General features: G+C 55.8%; 1 protein-coding gene across 20 annotated transcripts in view; it reads right to left on the bottom strand.

Moving 5' to 3' along the window:
* The window catches only part of NFIC (nuclear factor I C), a 361,746-nt gene that overhangs the window by 332,934 nt on the left and 6,918 nt on the right, over positions 1–21,894 (bottom strand). For 3 of the 20 annotated variants that reach the window (XM_037885964.2, XM_037885966.1, XM_037885965.1), the window contains exon 1: positions 10,116–10,315. The exons of 9 other annotated variants lie outside the window; for them this stretch is intronic. In XM_037885964.2, the coding sequence (XP_037741892.1) occupies positions 10,116–10,259 (144 nt within the window). In that variant the 5' untranslated portion in view covers positions 10,260–10,315. Of the gene's footprint in view, positions 1–10,115; positions 10,358–21,894 lie in introns of those variants that run through there. 8 more of the 20 variants (XM_043535785.1, XM_037885962.2, XM_037885963.2 and 5 more) reach the window with 8 other exon arrangements.

The raw sequence follows: 21,894 nt of genomic DNA on the forward strand, positions 1-21,894 counted from the left end.
TCTCAGCACCAGCTGCTCCACAGGAAGGTGCAAGAATGCTCTAGTAGGCAGGTGTCGGCTAACCCGTCTCCTCCTGGTCTCTAGTAGCCAGCGATTGTTTTAAGCCCTGAAGTCAGAGGTTTATCTCCTCCGGCGTTTCCGTACCATTCATTGTTATAACCCTGGACAGTCTTGTTAGCCTTAGAAATGTCCAGTCCCTCTTGGAATCATGCTAAGTTCTTGTCCTCAAAGACTTCATGCGGCAGGGAGTTCCACAGTATTTCCTGGCCTTTTATCATGAGAGACCGCCAAAGGGCCGGCGCAGCTGCCAGCAGGGGGCGCTGGATGACAGAAGAGCTGCTACATCACGACTAGCCATGAGGACGCGCACACAGAATCATAGAATCTCAGGGTTGGAAGGGACCTCAGGAGGTCATCTAGTCCAACCCCCTGCTCAAAGCAGGACCCATCCCCAACAAAATCATCCCAGCCAGGGCTTTGTCAAGCCTGACCTTAAAAGTCTCTAAGGAAGGAGATTCCACCACCTCCCTAGGTAACGCATTCCAGTGTTTCACCACCCTCCTAGTGAAAGAGTTTTTCCTAATATCCAATCTAAACCTCCCCCACTGCAACTTGAGACCATTACTCCTCGTTCTGTCATCTGCCCCCACTGAGAACAGTCTAGATCCATCCTCTTTGGAACCCCCTTTCAGGTAGCAGGGAGGGAGAGCTCAGTGGTTTGAGCATTGGCCTCCTAAATCCAGGGTTGTGAATTCAATCCTTGAGGGGGCCATTTCAGGATCTGGAGCAAAAATTGGGAATTGGTCCTGCTTTGAGCGGGGGGCTGGACTAGATGACCTCCTGCGGCCCCTTCCAACCCGGAGATTCTCTGACTCAGCAACAGCTTGGGCACTGGAGCCCAGGCTCTGGGCCCCCCCTGCAGTTTTATAATCCCAGGAGCCTGCGTCTGCTGATACGGGCCAGCCACAGGTGTTTTACTGCAGTGCAGACGCACCCTGAGAACCCAGCTCCCCATCCCCACCCCCCAGGCCGTGGGGCCGGGATCCAGAGCTGGCTATAAAACAACTGTGCTCCCCCCACGCGCACAGCCACCCCCTTCCTATCGTGTGGTTTCTGCACTGGAAATCCAGGGCAGGCAGAAGGAGCTAGTCACTGGTTAAAAATAACCAAGGCCTTTTGCAGGGGAGTCGGTAATGTGGCAAGAGGATTGGCTGGCTCAAGCCGACAGCCTTCCTGTCCCTAGATCGGGAGGTGAAAAGTTCACGGCCCCGGGAGGGAGGAAAGCGGCAGAATCTGATGCTGAGTCCCTGGACAAAGAATATCCACGGCAGATCAGCACGTCCTGGTGACGCAGCCGCCCGTGCTCCAGCGGCCTGGTGAGGAGCCGAGAGGGCTCCTGCACAGGCTGCTTAGCTCCCAGCTGACCGGAGGAAGTGCAGCCTACTGGGGGGAGCACAGGCGGGGGAATTAGGAGTCCAGAGCTCTGTTCCCAGCTCTGCTGGGTGACCCTGGGCTAATTGCTACACCTATCTGTGCCTCAGTTTCCCCATCTGAAAGCTGGGGACGGATGTGAAGGCAGGTTAATCAGCATGGCAGGGCATCCTCAGGCAATAGGGCTCTAGCGAGGAAGGGGTGACTTGCCTCCAGGGAGGTTTCAGTCACACGGCCTCGCTCAATTCTTTGTCAAGATTCCTTCCACTTCAAGCCATACTCAGCCCACGTTTAGCACTTTCCACTCAAAGCCCTTTACAAGGGAGTATCAGATGGGGAACTGAGGCACGGGAGGGGCGTGGCGTGTTACACAACACTTAGAGCTCTGCACAGGCTCTCTAGACTTTCCTTTTCTTCTTTCTTCTTTTGTTTCTTTGTATCCTTCTTATTCAAACTAAAAGTGCATGCTTACTTCCTTGCATATCCTGATGACAGGGGCAGGGTCTAAGCCAAGAAAGAACAAAAGTAAAGTCTCTGTGAGAGAGAGAGCACAGCGTGTGTGCACGCATCTGTTCCTTACCACACTGTATCCACTCAGCCTCACAAAATGGCAGCCGTCCTCTGCCACGAGCCATTTCCTAGACACTTAACCGTGCAGGTCGCAGACAGCAAAACCACTACGTAGCTACAGACCTTACACCATGCCGGTGGCACCACATGGCACAGCATTACCACCTGGGAATGTGAATTGAAGTGGCACTGGCTATCTGCTTTCCAAGCCCTCCAGGCTGGAGGAGCCTATGTGGATGTGCTGGAGCACTGATGACTCTCACCATGTTATCGTGACTCTCACAGCAGGCTGTGTTTTCATAAAGCCCCAGCTCCTGGAAGCCTGTGATTCTCAACTTTCCAGCCCTTGTGATTGGAGAGAAAAGCTGGAAAGCGGGACCTGAGTGTGATCTAAAGGCTCAAAATCCAAATAAAAAGAGCCCCAAATGGATTCTTTTTCAAAATATCTCACCATTTTTAAGCCACTCTCCTGATCTGAAGGCTGGTCTCGGGGGTCTTAACTGCCCCGGGTGGCAATACGACCTTTCTGAAGAGTTTTGGAGACCCCAAAAGCTTGGGTGGGGGCTGAGGTTTTGGATCAGACAGAGGAGAATCACGGGGAACTTTGCACCCCTACTAACAACACCTGGAAGGCTTGTTCACACGAGAGAGATTTACCTGGAGCGAACTGGAGGGAGCGAACGTGTTTACAAAGGTTGGCATGGATGCTCATCCACATACAAACAGGAGTGGGCTAGGGCCCAGCCACACCTTTTAGCCTGTCTGCAGAGGGCCTTAGACAGTACTCTCTAGTCCACAATCTTAAAGCCATTCGCCACGCTGAGCAGGGAGCACATCAAGGGCCCTGTTTCACAGCAGGATTAAGTGAGTTGCCCAAGGACACAAAATGAGTCAGTGGCAGAGCCAGAAGCAGCGCCTGGTTCGCAGAAGCCTACAGGGCAAACTTGGGCCCAGAATCTGTTGACCTTCTGAACTCGTCCAGCTCAGAAGTTTAAAGACGCAGGCCAGTGGGGGGCGGGAACCCTGCAAGGATCAAATAAGTTTTCATGCAATCGCGTCTCCGCTAGGCTGGACTGCTCTGCCTTCCCCCAGGCCAGACTGCAGGGACACAGCGCAGTACCTCCGCCGGGGGCTACCGAAGCAATAGAATTACACATTGGCTATAAACGGCTCAGAGGCAGAGACCTGAACTACAAACGGGGCCAGATCGGAACCCTGGAGCAAGCCATCTCAATCTTGGATGAGTTTGGGTCCGGAGCCATGCTGGGCACCAGGCCAAACCAAACCCCTGGACCTGAATAATGAAGGAAGATTAGATTCAGAGCCCAGCTCCCCCTCTCTGCTCCCGAAGGCCCAGTCAGCCCAGATCCATCATCAGAGCTTGGGGAGCCCGAAGATCCCTACAAGCAGGCATCAAAGCTAGGTTCCCCCAGCAGATGTAACAGAACCCTCGGGCAGCCCATCGCTCCAGCTGCCCTCTAACAAACCGGTGGAGCCCTTGGGGACCAGAGGAAACTGACCAGGAGGAGGCACCAATTGACTCCGGTGTGTGCTGAGTGGGGCAGGCTCCATCCCTGAGCCATCCAGGGCATGGGGCAGCACTAGCCACCCTCACAGCCCCACCAATCTCAGCTCAGCAAGGGCAGGCAGCACTTCACGAACACTTCCCTCAGCCAGCGCTACTATGCCTGGTGGGGAAACTGAGGCACAGAGCAGCAACTCACACAGTAAATCTGTTCCTGCTCTCAACGCCCTACTTTAACCTCTCGCCATCCTGCTGTCACTGAAATGGGTGTTAGATCACCGGGCACTGCACAGACCCACAGCGAGGGGCAGGCCCTGCTCTGAACAACTTACAACCTCACCAGGCAGACAGCCATAGTGAGAGAGGGGAAGTGATCTGCCTATGGTCACACAACACGTCGGTGGCAGGGCAGGGACAGAGCTCAGCTCTCCGGAGTCTCAGGTCAGCATGCTAGCCACCGAGCCACTGCCTCATTAGAAAGAGCAACCCTCTGAAAAGACTCAGCAGGTTCCTACTGGCAGCTGGACTTTCGCAGAGAACCAGGGATCTCTTGGTCCATCCCCCTGAGCTACAAAGGCCAGTAGCACCAGTAGAGGCCATAGGCAACTAGGGGATTCTAATGGACCCCTCTGGGATTTCTACCAAGGTCCATTTGATTGGATCAGCTGCCTGGATTTCCCAGGGCGCTGGCGGCAGGGTGTGAGATTGCGGGGAAATTAACATTACAGCAACACGGAAAAAACTCAGGGCCGTGTTGAAACATCCCAGGCCCCCCCATTCCACCTCACCCTGCCCGTGATCACTGGCTGGCCTGGGAGAGCGGGGGGATGGGCAAAGCAGTTGAATCCTGCACGGCTGAGGGTGTGCGCACAGTCAGCGGGAACACTTTCCCAGGGTTATGAGCCGGGACGTCCATTAGGGTGGAAAATTCCGTGGCGCTGCAAAGAGAGAGTTGACGTGGGACTCCCTTGAAAGGTGCAGTCCATCCAACCCCGCAGTGCTGCCGGCGGCCGCGGCCTGGCTGGCAGGGAAAGCAGAGGAGGAGGGGAGGGTGGAAGAGCGTGAAAGGCACAGAGGGTACGCAAGGGACCTGATCCTGCAAGCGAGGGCTGCAGGATTAGAGCCTGGTCTCAGACACGCAGCCAGACAGATGCACTCGTTTATATGCAGCCCACATTTCACTACTGAACAAGACAAACTACCGCAAAAGCAGCCTCCCAGCACCGTTCTCTTTAAGGGGAGGGAAGCTACCAAGCTAAGGGACACCAGGCACCGAAGGGACCGGACCAAATGGACGAGGCACAAACGGAGAGAAACACTGAGGGCTGCGACCCCGGAGGATACCCAGAGCAGAACCAGGCAGAACTCGCCTTTTACAGGGACACAGATGGTCCAAAGATCCATCAAGGTTAACTTCAGGGACCCCTTCGGGCCAACACAGGCCCAGTGTCAGGGTGGTCACGGGTCTGCATCCAAACGAAGTGAAACTCAACGTCTCGACATTTCCCCGGGGAGTCTCTGGGTTTATTCTCACAGCCTGGGGTGGGATCTGTAGGAGCCCAGGGCCCCAGGCGGTGCCAGTGCAGATCAGACCCGGCGCAGCTAACCCAGAACCCTGGCTCCGATAGCGATCGCAACCAGAAGCTTCAGAGGGAGTGGTAAGAGCTCCCCAGTAAGCAGATAGGGGATAATTAGCCCTTGCCCTCTTGGGATACCCCCCTATTCCTAGATGCTACAGGAGCTCTCGCTATAAGCCATCCAAAGAGGGCGCAGCCCCTGGGTCAAGCTCAGCCCCAGGGCTCCCTGATGAAACAGAGCGTAGCATTCTACAGCAATGCCCTCGTGTGCGCTGCAGTAGCCCAGCACAAGGGGCATTCGCAGCAACCACGGCTCTGGATATTTATCCGGAGTGCTAGAGCCATGAGCCCTTGGCCCAGGACCGGCTCTGGCTGTACTCAGGTCAGGACTCCTGGGGCGGGCGTTGGGAAAGGAAGCCGCGCAGTCGGGACGTAGCCACTCTCCTTCGCTTGTGCGCTAGCAAAGTCTGGAGATGCAAACAGAGCGGGGCCCTGGTGTGCCGGCTGCTGGACAGACACGTCCTGAGCGGGCCGCCCCAAAGAGCTTTCAGACAAGGCAGACACAGGGTGGGAGGGGAAAGACAGGCCCGGGGGCGGGGGGGGGGGCGTGACCTGCCCAAGGGCCATGGCAAAAACCGTGAGTCAGAATGGTCAGAAGTGGTCACCAGTTAGGGGAGTGGACAGGCCGCTGGCAGCTCAGGCACTCATCGCTAGAGGCCACTTTTCAAAAGGTGCCTTGCCCCGTCCAGGGTATCAGCTGGTGGATGGGTCCCATCTACACTACTCTGAGCTGTGCTGGAACCAGCCCCAGTGATAGCGCCAGCATCGAGGGATGCTTTGGTCCAGCCAATGACCCTGAAATCCCCAGGCCGCCAGCTGCTCTTTGGGCTGTGTATGCACCTGTGGCGGGGCAGGGGGGTCCCGGCTGCACCAGGCCCCTCTGGCAGGAAGGGGGAATCAGGTGGCTGCAGAAGAGCTCAGCCCAGGACAGAAGGGCGACTGTAGAAAGCCTGGAGATAACAGGTCCATGACATGGGAAGTGTCGCACTGGGGTGTTATCAGCAGGTCCCATGCTGCATGGCCCTTATCAAAACTCTCTCTAGGTCACTGATAAGATAGGGACTTGTACCTACCGGCACACCCCCTGCAACGTCAGCCCAGCCTGGCACAAGGCAGGGAGGTGGGAGGATGGCAGGCCTGAGACAGCCCTCGCCATCAGCTGCGAGTGTGTGAGTGAATGTGAGTGCGTGTGAGCGAGTGTGTGGGAGTGAGAGAGTGAGGGTGAGCAAATGAGTGTGTGTGTGTGAGCGAGCGAGCAAGTGCGAATGTGTGAGTGAGTGTGAATGAGCGAGTGTGAATGAGTGAGCGTGTGTGTGTTAACGAGTGAGAGTAAGCAAGTCTGCGTGTCTGTGTGTTAGCGAGTAAGTGAGGGAGTGTAAGTGAGTGGGGGGGCGGGGCAGGGGGTTAGAAAATGGTATGTTCTTGGTTGAATATGGGGGATGGGAGAGGTGGGGGAACCCCCTTTCCCCAAGCTGAATGGCTTTTGAGTGGGGCCCCGAGGGGGGCTCTGTTCCCTGCTCTGCTGGGGTGACAATGGGCAAGTCCTTTCCTCTCCCACCTCCTCCCTGCCTGTGCGTGCCGAATGCTAGCTCTCTGGGGCATGTCCCTGCTTTGGTGCAAACAGGAGGATTTGGGGGTGGAGTGGGCAGTGCCGCAGCGGCTGATGTGTCCATGGGCAGGGAGCGGCTGGCTCGGCAGGTGGGGAATGGGCTACAGAGCCTCTCGCCGCCAGGTCACTGGTCAGCAGCGACAGGACATGCTGCGTGCTGACCTCCACCAGCCACGTTGGTGACCGCAGTCTGGCTTCCACTTCGAGCCCAGCCATCGCATCCAGCGGGCTCGGTGCAGAGACCTGAGCAAGACATGCTCACGCTGGGGGGCCCGTCCGGGGCAGAGCAGGGGGCAGAGGGGGCATTCTGCTCTGAATGGGCCCCATTTCCATCCCCAGGCCTCAGGGGTCAGCACCTTTCCCCAGCACTGCCCAGAGGGTTTGCTATGTTTTGATTACCCTACAAACCTAAAGAGCGTTCCAGGGCCAGGTCCCGCCTTCCACACTGACCTGGCGCGAAGGAAAGGGACCCGCTCTGCTCTGGGGAGGAATTCCCTCAGCACAAGGAACAGTGACCCCAGGCCACCCCCCGCCAGCACAGAGAGCAGCCTGCCCAAGGCCCGGCAAAGCTCTGCAGAGCTTCTGCTCTTCTCATCTTCGAAACTGGCACACAGAGGCAGCTAGGGTTGAGCGTGAATTAGTTCCAAGGCTGCTCTAACTTCCAGCGGGAGCCAGAATAAAGGGGGAGAGGCTTAAAGCCCCGGTGTCCTCACCAGCCCTGGCACTGGGCAGAGCCTGGCTCAGGGGAGAACGGAGGTGCGGGGGAGGGCGGGGGGCTAGAGGACGTGGCCCAGCTCTGTACGGCTTTACTGCTACAATCAGAGGAGAAATTCAAACACATCCCTGCTTCCTCTGGCGTTACCGCAGGATGCGCTGCAGTCTCTGCTAATGCATCTGGACTCATTTACAGGGAGGAGAAAATGTTTCCAGGTTTCCCACACAGTCCCATTAAGATCCCATTTTAGAACCCTCATCAACAAGGCCTCTTAAAAAACACAGCGGCATTCTGTTCCAGAAAGTCCTTAAAGGGCCCGCGGCCACTTAAGCAACATTTTCAAAAGTGCCTAAAAGGACTTAGGAGCCACTGACTTTCTGTGAGACTCGGGGCCAGATTTTCCAAGGGATTCATGCACCAGGTGAGTTTATAAAAGTTGTTAAGTGAGTTAGGCGCCTAATTGCCATTGAAAATCAAGGTTAGGGGCCTAACCTGCTTAGGGGGTTTTATGAATCCAACTAAGCATGATCAGTGTCTTTGGGCACCTAAACCCCTTTGGCAATCTGTCCTTTATGTGCCTAAATCGCTTTTGAAAATGGTAGTTCAGCTCCGAAGTCACATTAGGAGCTTTTGGAAATTTGACCCGAAGTGACTCCCAGAGCCTAGGGAGAAGCAGGTCACTAGACTCTTCACCCAGGCAGGACTCCCATGCATTCATATTTTCCTGGGCCGTTGACTCGGCTAAGCATGAAGAGCCGGATACAGTACATGGAGCCAGGCGCAGAGCTGGTCACTCCAATGGGAGCAAGCCCAACATCTGCCAGGCAGGGTTTGCCGGATTGCCTCCCAGGAACTAAATGTGGAATTCAACTGTGGGCAAAGGGCCCAGTGTGGGGTTTATATACCCTTTAAATTCCACAAGGCCTAGGTCCTGCTTAAGCCCTGCGAGTCCTATGCACTGGGTCCTCCAGAATTTGGACCACCACAGATCCTTCTGACAAGTAACAGCCCCACAGCCAAGGTTTTCCGGGGGAACACTGCAGCCAGGAAGAAGAGAAACTGACTCGCAACTAGCTAGAAACAAAAGTGAAACTGACACCATCTTCAGCTGGCGCGGCACCCGGCTGGGGCGGGATGGAACTGAACCAGAGCGGCCTGCCCTGAGCAATGATAGCCCTTCGCTGCAGTCACCCGTAGGCAGATATGTATGTCAAACGGGCGATTCCCGAGCGCCTCCGCCCCAACTCCCTTGCCAGCCTCACAACCAGGCACAGACTCCAGCTGGCACCAGCAACTCTCCCCAGGGCAATGGCACAGTGAGTGCCCCTTCTTACTGCTGGCATAATGCACGTCTTAGAAGGCACCCAGTGGGGCCTGGCTAATTCTCCTCTGACTTAAATCGGGGCCAGATTTGGAGCGCTGCGTGAGATGACCACCGTGTTGGGCCAGAACTGGGGGGCTCCCGAGCTAAGGGCAGCATAAGCTAGAGAGCCAGGCTCAATAGCTGGGGGCTAACAAGGGTGCATCTGCACAGCGAGCATGGAGTCTCAGAGCTCAGGCCGACAGATGCCCCCTCCCCAGGCTTCAGGCCCAAGCTGCAATGTCCACACAGCTATTTGTAACTGGGCACCCTCCCCTCCACCGTAAACACACACAGGCCATTAGCACTGGCTAGTACCATGTGCGGGGTCAGGCCCACAGGAACCAACTAGTCCAGTGCTGGTCGGCTGGAGCAGGGCTCAGGATCTGTCCCAGAAGGACTGGTTCCAAGATGGTGGGGTCAGAACTAGGCCTTCCCCCTCTACATCCATCTCCAGATGCAACCTGTGTGAGCCTCATTGGGCCTGCTCTGCAGACAGCTCGAATGTCGTCTTAGCCACGGCGCATTTCCAGTGCTGGCAGCTGTCGCTACCAATGACCCGCACCAGAGCCTAAGCCGGCGATCAGCTTCCTTGACTAGGCGCGGCAGTCGTTAGAGGCCAGGCCAGGCGAACGGATTAAACCGCCTCGCACCCGGGGCTTGTATTCCCTTTACCAGGGGGCTCCACAAACTGGCTTCTATTTCAAAGGGTTTCCAGCGGCACCTTTGAAAGGCCAGTCAAAGGGGACCTGGCAAGAAGAGCGCCAGCACTAGATGAGGACAGACGGACACACTGTGGACGAAAAGCAGCCAGGCAGGGCAGCAGGCAACCAGGACTCTAGGCTGCGGGACAGGACACTGTAAGCAATCAACGGCTGCATGCTTGTCACCCTGTGCTTTATACTGCGGTGGCCGCAGTCCCAGAGCTCAGCTCCTCCTGCTCCAAAATGCGTGATCCGCTCCCTACCCCCACAGCTAAAGAAGATTCTCCACGAGCGGTCAGGCACCCAGGGACTATGCCCCAGAGCTAAGCAATGCTGATTCTCTCCAGTAGGGGGCAGAACTGCACACCCTGCACCAGCCAGTTCCTCATGCGGCATTCAGGAGTGAACCGGAGGGGTGAAACCGCCCTCCTTGCCAAAGTGCTGCGGGAAAGCCTGCGCGAAGATGGACGCTGGGGGTGGGAGGGGCCCCACAGGCTAAGCCCAGTCATTTATCTAAGTGCAAAGCAACACAAAGGCCTCAGCACTGAGGCCCAAGGTACAGACCTCATCGTCCCACAACTGGCCAGCGGTGAGGCAGCGTGGTGTACTGGGTAGGGTACCCAGCGGGGACTCAGGAGTCCTGGATGTTAATCCCGGCTCTGCCACTGTCCTGCCGTGCAATGCTCTGCAAGTCATGTCCCCTCGCATCCTTCGCCTTTTCTGGGCAGAGGGGAAGCTCCTTGGGGCAGGGACTGTCTCTCGCTGTTTGCACGTCCAGCTCAGAGCACAACAGGGTCTGCACTCAGGGCTGCTGCAGTAAGAAGCCAGAGGAAAAAGAGATGGCAAGGAGGAGAAAATGCACGCCCAGTCTGGGAAGTGGCTGATCCCTGAGAGCTAGGAAAGGCAGAGTGGAGAGCAGGGGAATTTCCCTTGCTTTCCCTACAATCTCTTCTCCGGGTGCAATTAAAGAGATTTGTTTAATAAACTCTCTGGAGAGGGGAGCGGGAAGGTGGGGTGGGCCTGGAGCCAGCGGCTGTGCTCAGACATGCTCGGTTCAGTGACTCCCGGCCCCTTTGATCATCACACAGGGCAAGGCACAGCTCTCTCTAGCTTCCCGGATGCGACTGGAGGGTGGGGATTTGCCATCTGTCTGGGGCAATGATATCAGCAAAGACTCGCATCCCTGGGATTGTCAGAACACCCCAGCCTGTGGTGCGCAGCTCCCTCTCCTGGGCTGCCCCGGGGCTCTATTCCGGCCCTGAGAAGAACAAACCAACCTCTGGCCCACCAGCCAGGACTGAGCCTCACTACTCCTCGCAGGCAGGGGCCAATCAAAGCAATTCTGCCCTGAGAACCCTTTGGGCCTAGACCAAGCCACACCTGGGCAGCAGCAGAGACCCCCGAAGGCTGGTGGCTCTGAGAATTTGGGGCAGGCGGCCTACAGCCAGCCCCCTCCATTCATCACCAAGCCATCTCGCACACTCACACGGCCCTTCCTGTGCACGGCCGGTTGGCTCGTCCCATACCTTGCACTAACTTGCACACACACTCATTGCCACCGGCATATTCCCACGCTCCTCTGCCTCCCCCCCTCGGACAAACACACACGCACCCAGTCTCGCGCACCCCAGCATGCCGTCTTGCACACATGTACATGCTCGTGCAGGCCCCCCGGCACACCAACACATACACTTTCTCCAACACCCATCTCGCATGCACGGCCACTTCCATCAAAAAACCCTTTACTCTGCACTTTTCAGCAGCGCTGCTTCATTTGTATGCACCCCATGGCGCGCTCGAGCCGAGGCGGACAGGTTACTAGAGGAGATTTTACAGCCCTGCTCAGAGAGGTTCACGTTACAGTTCTCTCCACAGTCTCACTTTCCTTAATCCCGGGGGGGGGGGGGGGGGCGGGAATTTGTGGGGGGGGGCGGAGAATGGCATGAAAGTCCCAACTCCGGCCAAGCAATGCTGGTGATAAACCTCATCCGTCCCCTGATTTATCTGGAGTTTCAGCCCAGTGCTTTGCAGCAAACGCCATGATTGGAGGCTACAGAGGAAAAGCTGGCAAGCCACCAAAGTCGCCCTCCCAGGCCGCAGGGGCACGGCTGCTGCAAAGACGGAAGAGGTGTGGGGCAGCAGGGAGGGGTAGGGTGACCAGACAGCAAGTGTGAAAAATCAGGACGGGGGGGAGGGGGGGAATAGGAGCCTATATAAGAAAAAGACCCAAAAATCGGGACTGTCCCTATTGAATCGGGACATCTGGTCACCCTAGTAGGGGCCCCCCCTCCAAAATTAGCCACAGACTCTGTACCACAATATCAGCAGCCTCTCAGTGGCCAGGCGTGCCTGGTTTGCACCGTTTAAGAGAACAGGATGGAAGCGGGCAGGGTCCCCGGCTGAGCTGGCCAGGAAATGGTTTTCGGGCGTCTGTCAAAAATGGATTCTCCCTCCCGGCTTTTCAGCCACTAAAGCGGGGAATTGCCTCCAAACCATTTTTGGGTGCCCAGTATTTAAGACTAACACGGCTGCTACTCTGAAACCTGTCACTATTTTTGGGTTTCAGTCGTGGAATAAAAAAATGTTTTGCTTGTTTGACTTTCTTTTAACACCCCCCCCTACGATCAAGTTCAGACACCTCGCATTTGCACTTGGACAAAAAAGCCACTTTTTGCCCCCAAGCCCCTTTTTGAATGAATCCTTTGGACCGACTAGCCCCAAGCCAGGCACTTAACATCTGTTCCCAAATCCCCCAAATTTCAGCAGCTTCCTGAGGTTTAAAAAGCTTTGTAAGTGGCCCTGGTGGACGCAGGCTGAGCCGGTGTTTCGCTCTGGGCTCCAGACAATGCTACCTATGCCTGGCCTCACTGCGTGGGGTCTCGAGAAGTGATGGAAGGGGCTGCTGACCCCCCCCCCCCGCCGAGCATAGAGCGGATATTTTGGCCTTCGTGCTAACTGCAGATGGGTACTGGCAGGAGACGGGGAAGCCATGGGTTAATGCACTTTTAGAGCAATAGCTGATCAATAAATCAATCCTTGGTGCAGTATTTTCCATGCCACAAATATGGGCCCAATCTGTGTCACACGGGGGGAGCAGGGATCGCCTTGAAATTCCTTCCTAGGACTTTGGAACAACTAAGGAAGACTCTGGTTTCCTGACAGGCCACCCCGTCCTTTGTGCTGGTTCCGGCTGGCCCAGGATGCAGGGAGTTGATTTGGTGTGAGGAAGGTGCAGTGCGAGGATGGAGGAAGGGGGCTGCATGGCTCTCACTCATCCTCGCACTGACACCCTCCTGGCCCACATCCTGGGCGAGCCGGAACCGGGCTCAGCACAAAGGTGGCCCGTCAGGAAACCAGGGTCTTCCTTAGTTGTTCCAAAGTCCTACGAAGGAATTTCGAGGTGACCCCTGTTCCCCGGTGTAACATGCACTGGCCCATCTCAGCATGAGGGGTGCACGCAGACACCAGCACTGCCCGGCTCCCGGGTTGGCAGCTGCCAGAATCCCAGTCCCTCTCTCTGTGTTTCAGGGTGTCCAAAGCCATCAAACCAAACAGCTGCACAGAGTCCCCCGCACCCCCAAGCTCCCCGCCCCGGGGCCCAGAAAAGAAAACAAAGCCAACGGGACCTTCCCTGCACGACCCCTCCTGGCAGAGGCCTGGGGACAATGATCAGCCAGGCAGGGAGACTGGAGGTCAGCACAACAAGGGAAGGGAACTCCAGAGTTGAGGGTGGCTTCCTGCCCTCCACCCGCAAACACGCAGCTCTAGGGAGCATCCCGGGCGACGGGGTTATCAGGGCACGGCAGGGGGCAGGCGCTGATCTCAGCTGCGTTGGCATAAATCCGGAGTCTCTCTACAGGGGTGATTTCTGCTAGTGCCTGGATCCAGCCTGCTGCCCCACCCACCAGCCTTACAGGACTTGTAGAGATCAAAGCCAACGCCTTAACTGGTGCTGGGAGGCTTGAGTGCCACCAACAGCCTGGTCCAGAGAGGCGCTGAGCACCTCCGGCTCCATCCAAGCCACAAGCTAGCGGCTGCATCTCTGAGTGGATCCCAGCAGGCTGCTGAGACAGAGGAGAGCATCTGATCTGGTGGTTCCTTCTGGCCTTAAACACTGGGATTCCCCAACCTAGGAACCCCCCCAAGCATGAGAAAATCTCAGGCCAAGAGAGAGGCGCAAAGGTGGAGAATTCAGAGCAGCAGAGCAGGCTCAGAAAGTCTCATACAATAACCCCCCAGCCCCGCTCCTGCATTAGTTCCCTCGGTGTAACTAACGCCCAGTACCTACTGGTGGCGATTTTACCCAGACAAGCTGCAGGCCCCTTTTGCACCCAGGCCGGGAGTGTTAGGGCTGGTGATGGGGCGAGTGATGGATCTGCCGACAGACACATGCTCGTAGCCTGGGAGCTGGTGGCCCTGGCTGTGGGAGTCGGGCTGACGGCAGGAGACCCGAGAGTCTGGCTCAGCCCGCGTGCGAATAAAGCGAGAGCAGGATCAGCAGGGGAACTGTCCCCACAAGGGTTTCGCTGCTCACCCTAACACGCGTGGCCGTGCAGCCATGCTCGTGGGGAATTACCCACACTCCGGCTTGGCTTAAACTCCAGCATCGCCCAGGAAGAGGTGCACTGGGGGGGGGGGGGAATTACGCTGGGCTTGGAAGTATTTCCTTTGCCCGTCCCGGCCCCCAACTGACCCCTGCTGCTTTCGGCTCCTGTCCCCGTGTGACTGTGCAGCCATCATCGCAGGGGGTTCGGAGGCTCGCTCGCCGGTGCCCGGGTTGCACTGGAGGAGAGGAGGAGACGCTGCAAACCAGAGGAAGGAAAATGGAGTGTCCTCAGAGATTTGGGCCAAACAAGGACTGTTTGCGTTGTATGGGGGGAGAGAGAACCAATAGGCTGGGTGATAGTGAAGCGGGGGGGGGCAGGGTCCGGAAAACCCAGCTCCTGACGTGTCAGGGATGGTTGAAATGCTGCCCCCCCATGCCCCTCTGGAAGGATGATGCAGCGAAAGGCAGAGCTGCTGCAGCCTCCCACCGCTCAGATTTGGTGTGGGAAGAGGGAGAACCCAGTGCCAGGCTGAGCCATCCGGACGGCTGGCTGCCATGCGGGGCGGCCACACCCTATCGCACAGACAGAATCACGGCGCTTCTGGGTAATGGGGAGGGAAATGAACAGGGACAAATTAATCCATTGGCCGTGAGTGAGACGGAAAGATTCCCAGCCCACGTGACGCGGGAGAGAGCTGAGAGCACCAGAATAAACTGAAGTGATTTACTCTGGCGCTACAAAGAGAATAAGCTACCCACAACTCCAAGGGAGTCGGCTGTATCCCTGGTGACAACACAAACCCAGAAAGGAAAGTCCCAGTGGTTTGTTTGCCAGGCCAGATCTGCCAGCTGAAAAATTACAGGCTTATAATACGCATGGGGTGGGCGTGTGCTTTCAAAACCTGTTGGGGTCAAAAATAGAGGGCCTGACTCTGATGGTCTCCTTATAATTAAAGAGAGAACCTGAGCCACAAAGTTCAGTCCCAGGTCAAAATTTGCCCACAGTTTGGAGAGGGAGTTTTGTTTTGGCCTGTTGTTCTGACTGGGTGAAGGTCCCCACTAGGCAGCATTCCGGGGTAAGGACTGTGAACTGCTGAGGTCCCAACTGAGACCTCAGAACGGGGCTTGAGCCCTGCATAGCCCTGGCACTGACTCTGCACCTGGCTGCCTTTCACCCCCATGGTCTGTACAGAAACCGCGCCAACATATGAGATGCACCAATTAGATGTGATCGGCAGGGCCAGCCGCTTCATTCAGAACTGGGGCCAAAAGTCACCCAAAGTTTTGAATAAAGTCACATGAGCTCAAGTCATCGTGGTCTTGGGGTTAGGGCACTAGACTGAGGAGCCAGGAGAAGGGGGTGCTGTGATGGATTCAGCCACTGACCTGCTTTGTGAACTTAGGTAAGTTTCTATGCCTCAGTTTCCCTTTGTGGGCCTTGTCTGTTTAGACTGTGAGCGCTTAGGAATAGGGATGTTCTCACTACGTGTGTGTAAAGGGCATAGTGTTTGGGGTCACTGCAGTGCTAGAATACAATGAATAATAACATACCCATCTTCAATTCCCTTTTACAGCACCAGATTGGCAATGTTCAGGGGGTTACTTATTGGGCACAAACTAATCCCCAGCTGCCAGGGTTTGCAATGAAATAAAACCACTGGGCCGTTCTAGGTGCATCACAGCCCACCAGAACGGAGATCAGGGCACCAGGAACAGGAGAGGAGGTGGACTCGAACTCTCTCCCTGGAGAAGAATTAGGCTGGTCTCTGTAAATAGTACAGGGACCCACCTCCTTTTGTAAAGGGATTGCTAAAGAGAGCCTAGCTTGCCTTTACTGGATAAGTATCAGGCATGTCCGCTCTGATTGTCCCTGGAGGTAGGACGGCCACTTGTCCGGTTTTACGCCAGACGGTCTCTCTTTTGGGCTGCTTTGTCCCCTCTCCGGTACCGGGCCATAACCAGACGTGGTTCTGTCCGGTATTGGACAGGGGACGCCCTTTGGAAGAGGGGGCTGCTTCGGCTCCACCAGCGTGACCTCACACGCACCGTGCACACTAGGGCATGCTGCTGTGGGCGGGTCAGGCGGGCAGGGGTGGGAAGCGCCGAAATGTCCGGTATCGCGGGAACGTGGAGGCCTTGTTAGGGATCTCCGAGGATGTGTATTGTACCCTCTCCGCCCGGGGTGCTCAGTCTGTAGCAAAGGCTCTCTCCAGCACTGCAGTTCACTGGGTGTGGATCAAACCAAACCAAAGCCAAAGGCTCCATCTCACTGCAGAGCACCCGGCGTGCTCAGCGCCTGGGTCCGAGCCTGGGCTTCGCCTTGCCTGGGGGCGAGCAGCCCCGCTGAAAGCCCTACCCAAGCGGCTGCTCCCTCACTGGCACAGCCAGATACATCCGATGAAGGGAGCTGTAGCCCACGAAAGCTTATGCTCTAATAAATCTGTTAGTCTCTAAGGTGCCACAAGTCCTCCTGTTCTCCTCACTGGCACTGTGCTTCCCCCGCGTGTTGCTAGGACGTATCCTGCGAGCACGTCCCAGGGGCTCCTAGCTGCCGTGAGTGGAGCTGCTCGGTGATTCCTTCCCAGCTAAGGTGGGAGAACCCGTCTGTCCTACTGGGCACAGCGGGGGACTGTGGGCAGGCGCTGGAGGACTAGCAGCACAGAGCGGTTTGGCCACAGTCATGTTGCAAAGCGGGTTCCCGGCCTGAGTCAGGACAGGGCCTGAACTCTGACCCACCCTCCAGCTGGGAGGCTCAGCCCAAGGCTCAAACACCCCCCCCCCCACCTCCAACGGGGTGAGAGGGTTCGTTTGCGGACAGGAGTGGGGTAGGGGCAACACCAGGTTCAGAGCCTGGGTTAACTCGGCATTAAACCGCCTGACTTTGGCCTGCTCTGCACACGGCACTAGTCCCGGTAGAGCCACGCCGGTACTATTCCATCGGCACGAGCCCTGGTGTGGGGGCAGGCGGATGGTGTAAAGGTGTCTTAGCCCAGCAGAGCTCATTGCCCTTCCTACCCGGGTCTAGCTCTACTTGTATGAGCACTTTTACACCAGTATAACTGTGTCCACACTGCGGGGGAGGGGATCCGGATTTAATATTCACCTGTGTAGTTACAGCCGTGCACCTACAAATCTCTCCCTCTCTCAACAACCCGACTTTCATTCATGCTCCAGGCACCACAGACTATTCCACATAGACGGGACCTGAGTTTCTCATGGAAAAGAAACAACATAAAACAACGTTCAGGCCCTCTTTAGCCATCACAAAGACACAAAAGAACAGATGCACATGGCCAGTTTCTCTTTCACCTCTGCATTTCCAAGCATTTTGAATCAGCATAAGGGTGACTTCAGAACCCAGCTATAACCTCACAACAGTCGTAATCCGGATCCTGCTTCTACTGCTTGGGACCAACACTAACCGAACTGCCAGAGCCCCTGGGAAGAGTAAAAGTGATCAACACCAGGAAGTGATTTCACTGAGGCCACTCGAACTACAGCTCCCAGAATGCTCCTCTAACCAACATGTCCTAAAATAAAGCCACAGACCATGTTTATCAGGTCCCCGCGCTCTTAAAGAGACACTGTCAGGAAATTCAGGCCCAACACTGAGATTTTGTTTATTAAAATCTCCGATTAACAGAAATTCTCTCTTGATTTCCCCCCAAATGTCATTGGAAGCAGTTTTTTTTATTTTAATGTGATCTCCCTACCCGCTTTTTGCAGCTTAGCAACCCAAACATTGCCAGCACATGAGAATCCGAGACTGACTAGCGAGGAGTCTGTTTTCATTGCCAGGCTGAGCAAAATGCTGCAAATAAACCAACCGCAGAAAGGAAGAAAAGAAAATTAGATGCCTAACATTAATTATTTAAGGGTATTTTGGTAACCCAGATGAGGGTTAATAATTTAATGTTTTGAGCCCAGGTTGGCTCTTAGTTATACGGTGTGAGCCCATCAAAACTGACACAGTTTGTAAATCAGAATCACATCTGGCCATTGGTTTTAAACAAACAGTGTCCAAACGGGGTAACTAAACAACCTGCGATGTATCCCAGAGGGCCCCGTTCTGACCCGACTCCCCGGAAGTCAATAGAATTTCCCTGGGGGAGCTGAGAGAGGAAGCTAGCTCAGATGCACAGACACACACATATACATCCATACACTGACAAAAGCAAGACCCTGCCAGCTTCATGTTACTGATCCGACCCATCCCTGCACCCCACGTCTCCCCAGCTCCAGATCTGAGCTCCCTGCGGCTCTGGGTTCATATCCGGGTTCATAAATTGCACTAAAAAGGGGATCTATTTTTACCGACCCAGCTTTTAAAATTAGAGCAGGCAGAAGGAGCCAAATCCTCTGCTAAGCCACTGCAGAGCATACGGGCACGGCTGAGAGACATGGCCGAGCCCCCGGACGGCTGTGTCCTGCGCGGTGGAGGGTGGGCACAGACAGTGGGAGAATGTGACATAGGCGAGAGAGAGAATCACGAAGGTTACATTTTAAGAAGGGGCCCATTGTTTTTCCCAAACAATGCGCAGCAAATGGGAGAATCGAAAGTATGTTGCAACTACCCCACCCCCCCCACAACCCACGAGTTCCTAGCTAGTTACCCCTCATGTTTCAGCACATGATCTGAGATCACTGCTGGAGTTCACTGCTCGAGCGGCTGTCTCATCTCCTCTGACCTCCCCTTGCAAAGAGGCACCAGGGCTCCCCTTTTTGAGCACCTGAGGCCCAGCCCCGCAGGGCCCTGGAGCCCAGCCAACCAGCAGGCTCAGACCTGGGCTCGGAGCCACCAGCCCTGCCAAGTCATTTTCCAGCACAATTCAACTGAGGTTCATTTGAAGCGAGTTTTTCAAGGCACTCCCTCTTAGGAAGGACTATTTTCTTCACTGATACCCACACCCGGGGGACCTGGTTCTCCTCTGCCTGACGCCAGGGTAAATCAGGTGTCACTGGCCTGAAGGTATGAATGGGCCCAGCGGGAGTAAACCGGCAGAGCCGCAGTGGGAGTGGAGCTGGGCATCCGACCCCCTTCACAGAGGCCCCCACATGGGCTGTGGAATGAGGACAAAATAGCACAACCGCCAAGCACATCTCCCGTCCCTCCCCCACGCAGATAAAGACCTAGCCAAGGGGGAGGAATTTCAAGTGCCAGGGGCTCAGCAGGTGGGGGCTTATCAAGTGAGCCTACAAGATCATGTGGTTCCAGGGCCAAGGTCTGTATCAGAGACCTGTAGCAATGACACATGGGAAAGCCCGATTTCACCTTTCCACACGTCCACACACACCTTGCCCAAAGCCGCACGGCCCCCCACACAGGTGCTGCGTTTCCTCTTGACCATCTACTTCCTCCCTCAGCTCCTACCCCTTGGGTGACGCTGGGCAACACCCCTCTCCTCTGGGAGTTTTAAATACCCATACAGGGCTCTCCTGGTCAGCGTTTGCACACAGTTAGTTCCCTGGATCTTCCCCAGAAGCAGAGGTGGATGCACCCAGAACCCGGGATCCAGGCACCTCCAGACTTACACCTGAATGCAGATTCTGGCCCTGAACTTCACTCAGCCCTTGTGGACCCTTCACGGTTTGCACTGCTCATCTCTGAAACCCTGCAAGCGCCTGCTCAGCTCTGCAGCACCAAACGTCGGACCAAGACCTGAGACGAGCATCCGGGAGACGTGACCAAACCCATCAGCAGAAGAGGAAAGCGCAGCTGATATGGGATTCCCTGATGCTGGGGTAAGCCCAGAGAAAAAGCCTGTCCCAGGCCAAGAACTGGGAATAACAACGAGGGAGCGAACGCCAGAGGCCCAATTCTCCTGCCCTGTGTGTGGTCATTTACTCCAGCGTGGCAGGTGCTTCACACTCACCAGGCACTGGTCGCTGACTGCAACAAGGGCCAGAGGTGGGAGCTGAAGCTGCTGCGGGCTCGACGCAGGAACCCCGGGGGGATTCTCTGGCCTGTGCTGTGAAGGAGTCAAACTAGATGATCACAGTGGTCCCCTCTGGCCTTGAACTATAGGAATCTTCCCCAGGAGCATTTTTCTTTTTGGGGGGGCGGGGGGAACCGTGATTTAGTGCTTCTGACGGATTTCAAAGGGGAAATATTTGCTCCTCAGAAGTAGCTTTAGGAACTCAAGATAAGAGTTCACAGAATCATAGAACTGGAAGGGACCTCGAGAGGTCATCCAGTCCCCTGAACTCATGGCAGGAGTAAGTATTATCCAGAGTTACCCCTGGCTGGGGCAGTCCTACCTTGTCTGCAAACCAGGGGGTGGATGGACTCAACCAGAAATAAGAAATAATTATTAATTGGCAGGTCACATGCTTTCTTGCTTCTGTAGGCCGAGCTTATTGCACACACTAGGGGCTCCTGGCATTAATAGTAATTAATTGCACTCATAATAAATTGCTCATCTAAAGCACCTTCCAGCTGAGGATCTCAAAGCACTTTGCAGTTATTAATTTAGCCTCAGAGCTCCCCCCCCCCACACACCCTCCGTGGAGGTAGATGACTATCACTGTCCCCATTTTATAGATGGATAAACCAAGGCACAGAGGGGGGAGAAGTGTTTTGCCCGAGGTCACACCCCAGGAGCCAGTGGCAGAGCCGAGAGCGCAGTGCGCTAACCACTAGCTCACGCTGCTGTCCCTTCCCTCCCTGCGAGGGGATAGCAGTGAATCTGGGTTTCGGTGGAGGGAAGCCCCTAGTCAGGGAGAGACAGCTGGACAGTGTGCAATCGCGTCATCGTGCTTCTGGATCGGAATCAAGCCCAGCATTGCAGAGCCCTGGCCAGCACTGCACTCGGTGGAGGTGCCTTGCCAGGGCTATTTTAGTGCTGCTGGGTTGATCTCGGAGGCTCTGAGACTCTTTAAACAGCAACACCAGCCTGGGACGAGCTCTGGCAGGGAAGGAATGATCCTAGAGCTGTTGCTCGTCCGTCCCTCCCCCCCTCCCCCCCGGACTCTGCTGGCCCACGAGCAAGGGCAGAGGGCACTGTCTGCAGGGAGCCCGGGAAAGCCAAACCTGGGGCGGGTCCACAATGCCGGGAGGGCAGGGGGCAGGTGGGGGTCTGGCCAATTCTGGCAGCTCCCCGAGCCAAGCAAGGCTCCCTGCTGGACATGAGTGGGAGCTTCTGCTCCTGGCTTGTCTCAGTCCCATGCCAAAGCAGGAGAGACCCACTCGATGGGCACAATTGTTATGCTTGGTGCACTGGGCTAGTTTCACAGTGGTGACTGACAGGCGGCAGGCCCACTACCAGCCCCCCAAGACATCTGGTCCCCAGCAACTGCTAACCTAGGAGGAGCTGTATAGGGAGCAAGGCGTGTGCATGGGGATAGGAAGGAAGGAGAGAAGGAAAGAGCTGGGTTAAAGATCTTTAAGGTTACAAAGTCAGAACTGAGGAAACACCACAGTTAATGTCACTCATGCAGCCTTAATTCTGCAGCCTCTCGCATGTGTGTTTAACGACATGATCACACATCGTCTTGGCTCTATAGCCGTCTTTGAATCTAGGCCCTTCTGTTTCCAGCCACAGGCCTGTCCCACGGCAGCTCTAGAGAGGGACAGGACACACATTTTGCCAGCAGGCTACACAGTTAGTGGCTTTGGTGGGGTATCAGGCTTCCTGGGTTCCCTTCCTGGAGCGGTGAGCATAGCATGGGCTAGTGGTTAGAGCAATGATTGCAGTCAGCAAAGTCAAGCACACAGATTTGGCACCTTCCCTCCCAAAGACAGCATGGCTGAGTCGCTGAGATGCAGGTTTGGCATCTGAGACCCTTGGGTTCTATTTC

Source organism: Chelonia mydas, chromosome 25 (assembly GCF_015237465.2).
Source record: "Chelonia mydas isolate rCheMyd1 chromosome 25, rCheMyd1.pri.v2, whole genome shotgun sequence".
NCBI lineage: Eukaryota > Metazoa > Chordata > Testudines > Cheloniidae > Chelonia > Chelonia mydas.